This window comes from Calidris pugnax, unplaced genomic scaffold (genome assembly GCF_001431845.1).
Source record: "Calidris pugnax isolate Ruff unplaced genomic scaffold, ASM143184v1 scaffold51, whole genome shotgun sequence".
Lineage (NCBI taxonomy): Eukaryota > Metazoa > Chordata > Aves > Charadriiformes > Scolopacidae > Calidris > Calidris pugnax.
In genome coordinates, this window is record NW_015090797.1 from 3192636 (window position 1) to 3197533 (window position 4898).

Below are 4898 nucleotides of genomic sequence, written 5' to 3' on the forward strand. Positions count from 1 at the left end.
AACTGTGATTAGCTGATGAAGATTGAGAATTAGCTCATGATTCATGGATCTTTGTATTAGAAATACCATTTCCAAAAAGGAAATTATTAAATATTCCTCAAAACACACAACTCTGAATGGATACTTTTTATAAAGTTAGAGTCTTCCTCTAGTATACCTTCCTTAGTATTTAATTTGTAGAAAGTAAAATTATTTGTAAATAAAATTTAGAACATATTAGGTGATTAATAAATAGGCTAACAGTTTTAGTAACACAGAAGTTACAGATAAAATTCTGCTAAGCATTATTGTCTATTCATATATTTTATTGATTATTTTCTGCAACATATTTGGACTCCTTGCAATTATATTTTATATTAAAATAATTGCATTTTGGTTTAAGTACAAACCAATTTACTAGATAAACAGTAAGGTCAGTTTAAAACTTACTCATGTAAGGCAGCTTCTCTGGACAAGCCTGGTAGGGAGAGTAAGTGAAGTTTTCTGGAAGATACATTGTTGTTTGAGCAAGGCAGTCACTAGAATTGTTTCCTTCAGGATAATCTTAAAAAGAGGAATTGATTCTTGTAAAAACTTACATTATCCACTGAATTTGTAACATATTATCATGCAGGTGAGAGCATTAACTTTGTAAGTAACAAATTCCTAGCAGCATGACTAAAATAAAACATTTTACTGCACTAAAGGAACAATAATTAAGATATCTGTTACAGCTATGATAACTGTTTTCCACTAAAGTAAACTGATAAACAGTAACTATTTGGCCTTACAGAGAAGTAGGACATGCGTCCAGATTTACATAACCAAGCTATGTCACTGAGGTTTGGTATGTTTGGGTTTGTAGTTTGGGTTTTTTTTCATAAAGCTCTCTTAAAAATGAAATTAAATAAGAAATACTCTTACCTGTGCCATTGAGTGTAGTATTTTTGTTAGTGTACAATCTGATCATGTGTCCTATTGTTTTTACATTTTCTCTCAACATTATACCACGAGCTTGCACCATGAAGAGATACGTGTTTGCTGATAAAACAAAAAGCAATTTTGAATTTGAATTAAAATAAGGTATTTCCAAATCACTCTAACCACCATTTATAATATATTCAGTATTTGGTACTATGTCTGAACCCATGGCTAGTGAACGTTAGTTCTTCGAGATGAAGACCCACAAAGAGCGAAACCTGACAGCAACAAAACAGAGGAATAAAATGGATTCATAACCACAGGTTTATATACAAATCCAAAATCATAAAATGTCAATACATGCTTTATATGACACTTTTATTTAACTTACAAAAAGCAATTGACAATAACAAGAAACAATTGAATTTACCAATAAAAAAGTTGTCATATGTAGCTACATTCCTCATATGCATATACGTATAAATCATAGAAATACAGGACAAAAAAAGGTCTAGAAAATCTTTTACTCCCATAGAACAGTCCACCTTCTTACTCATTAGTTAACACAGTCAAAATGTACTGCATTCATTCACCTCCAACAGCTGTTTCATTATACAACTACTACAAATCACTGCCAATCTCAAAGTATTAATGTTTGATAACTATATGTGAAATATTTATTATAGGCATCAAGGGTGAGTAAAAAAACATTCTGAGTAATTAAGTGACTCACTAATAACAACAGCATGAAATATTTCTGTCTCAGCCTCGCACTCAAAGGCCCAGATCTGATCTCAAGACAATTCTTCGTCCTAATCAGAAGAGCACAAGTTGGAAAAGAAGCTGCATTTATGTCCAATGTAAGCAAACATCTGTCCAGGACTCTCAGAGCTCAAAAAATAATGTAAAAGGAAGGACTCATTCCCTTTGCAGAAGAGTTTTTATTCTGGGTAGCCACAAGGATCAAAGAATCTGTCACTTTACCTGTGCTAAGCACCCATTTGTCTAGCAGATATTTAGCTCTCCGTAACTACTTTCTACTCTAAACAAAAAACGCTCTGAGACTTTGGAGGAAAGAACTAAATATCACAGAAAAAAAACCCAGCAGATTAATCTTAATCTGTCCTAGAGAGATTAAAGGAAGTTAGAAAATTATCCCAGGAACTCTACTTCATCAGATGACCCAGCACCAGGGGCATGACACAAATAATTCCGGATCAGTTATCTTCTTACAGCCCAACACAAAGAGACTACAGAGACTGTTTATAAAGGACGGGGGCATTTCCTGAAGAAAATACAGTGACTAATTCCACCACATTAACAAACAATACTACAGACACCCACAGCGATACAAATATCAACATAATCTTTTAAGGAATATTATTTGCAAACCTTACAATAATGTTTTTGCTTTTAAAAGAATGAATGGGGGTGTCCTCCTGGCTTTCAAAGAAGTTCTTATTAAAGTAAGAACTATTACTACTTAGAAAACAGGCTATGAACACATCAGGTGCTACGCATGGCACATGTCTCAAACTCTTGCCAACATGACTAGCTGTTTTGGTTAACAAGAGTTTACACATGTGTAAATTACTCAGCTGATAGAATCTTGAAGTCATCTCAACACCCCCCCCAGCCACTAAACAGAAAAAAAAAACAAAACAGAAAAACTATAGCATTGGCCTGGTGACAGAGGTAGGAAATCCAACAATGATTCTTATTGGGATCCAACAAACTGGATCCAAGACAACAAATACATTCAGATTCCCTTACTGAAAGGGTTGCACAAAAACTTCTTAAAATTTTAACCCGATTCACTGTAAACTACCATGTTGGGGTTCCCGTTATTTTCTTACATTGCAAGTTTTCCATTCAAATTCTGGTTGTTATGGTGTCTGTATTAAATGTTTCAGGGAATCTGTAGAATTCTTGAGATCATTTATTAAGTTACCTACTTGAGAAACTTTCTCCTTTACGAATCAACATAAAAGCAGTTTGATCTGTTCCTCCAAGAGCAATTATTTACCTTCAAACATTTTCATAGATGATGTGGATGATGGGACAGAGTGTAGCCTCAGAAAATTTGCTTATGACACAAAACTGGGATAAGTAGCTGATACACAAGAAGGCCATGATGTGATCCAGAGGGACCTCAACAAGCTGGAGAAATGGATTGACAGAAACCTCAAGAAGTTCAACAAGGAGGAGTGCAAAGTTCTGCACCTGGGGAAGAATAACCCCATGCACCAATATATGTTGGGGGCTTGGCAGAAAAAGGCCTTGGAGGTCCCGGTGGACATCAAGTTGAACATGAGCCTGCAATGTGCCCCTGCTGCAAAGTCGTCCAATGCCATCCCAGGCTACATTAGGAATAGTGTTGCCAGCAGGTTGAGGTGATCCTTCCCAGCACTCACTCAGCACTGCTGAGTCCTGTGTCCAGTTCTGGGCTCCCCAGTAGCATAGAGACATGGACATGCTGGAGTTAGTCCAACAAAGGGCCATGAAAACAAAGGAACTGGAGCATCTCTCCTATGAGGAAAGGCTGAGACCTGGGACTGCTCAGAGTGGAAAAGAGAAGGCTCAGGGGGATCATATGAATGTATATATATACATATACACCCACCCTTTATAATGTATATGAAGGGAGGGTGCAAAGAGCCAGGCTCTTTTCAATGGTGTCCAGTGACAGGACCAGAGGCAATGAATGGGCACAAACTGAAACACAGGAGGTTCCCTCTGGACATCAGGAAACACTTCTTTACTGTGGGAGTGAAAGTAAAGAAGCACTGACACAGGTTGCCCATGAAGGTTGCAGAGTCTCTATCCTCATAGATACTGTAAAGCCATCTGGACATGGTCCTAGGCAACTGGCTCCAGGTGGCCCTGCTGGAGCAGGGGGCTGGACGAGATGACCTCCAGAGGTCCTGTCCTATCTCAACTATTCTGTGATTTTTCTCTACTATTGTCTTTCTGCATTTGTACCAACCATCACTCCACAGCAAAAGGCAATGCACAAACCAGGAAGGCAAAATTTCACATTTAAGCAAAGAAAACATCTAAAACTATAACCACCTAGAATTAGTTTTATTTTTGTTCTCCTTATTTCACTGTAAATGGTCCACAGTGAGTAAGAAACAGCACTTCTGATTCAAGAAACATATATAATCTGGACTGTCACTCAGTTTACAAGGTAAGCAAATGTGAAGTGCAGTACAGGATATAAAACAACACACCCATATAGGACATCTTGGAATAATTACTGTACTAAATGTTCTACCTAAAGCTACTACGTGAGCTCACACCTAATTCAGATGAAGTTGTCACTAGCAATTGATCCAGATCTCTATCAGCATTCATGGACACACAGATACACATCAGTCATCAAAAGCCCTGGTTTCAGGGCATTATTTAAAACTCATTCTGATAAAACACATTGGGCTATTAAAAGGATCATCCTGCATTTCAGAGATGTTAAAAATATCAGATGGATCTTTTTTTGCCTCTGTTTTTTATAGCTTACTAGTTATAAATAGTTTTGTGTTTTAGACTGAAAACAAGACCACAGTACTACACATACACCAAAGCAAAGCCTAAACAACGTGCCATGTACTTAGAAGCAATCAACATACTAAAGTATACAAGAGAACAACCAAATTTAAAACCAGATCAATGACTAACATTCTGAAGAACAGTAGTTAGAACTGTGATTATTTTAACAAGATAGTCATAAAACCATTAGTGAGATTACAAACTGTGATTTCTTAAATGCCAAAGAAGAAAAGATTAATGCAAATTCCATTTTAAAAATGAAGCTGTTATCATACACCAAAAAAAAAAAAGCACCCCAAACCAAACACACACAAGAAAAAAGTCTTATATTAAGAACATTTTCAAAGCAATTAGCAAAAAAATTAACACCCCCATACTTAAAAAGCAAGATCATCATCGGAGCAGCTCTGGCAACATTATATACCAATCTCCTGGGGGGGGGGGGGGGG

General features: G+C 36.6%; 1 protein-coding gene across 1 annotated transcript in view; it reads right to left on the minus strand.

Annotated features, from left to right (window-relative positions):
* Positions 1 to 4898, minus strand: part of B4GALT6 (UDP-Gal:betaGlcNAc beta 1,4- galactosyltransferase, polypeptide 6) — a 38955-nt gene that overhangs the window by 24139 nt on the left and 9918 nt on the right. Inside the window, exons 2-3 of the mRNA XM_014936911.1 lie at positions 904 to 1020; positions 430 to 543 (exon numbers count right to left, since the gene is read on the minus strand). Of these exons, the coding sequence (XP_014792397.1) occupies positions 430 to 543; positions 904 to 1003 (214 nt within the window). The 5' untranslated portion in view covers positions 1004 to 1020. The remainder of the gene's footprint in view (positions 1 to 429; positions 544 to 903; positions 1021 to 4898) is intronic.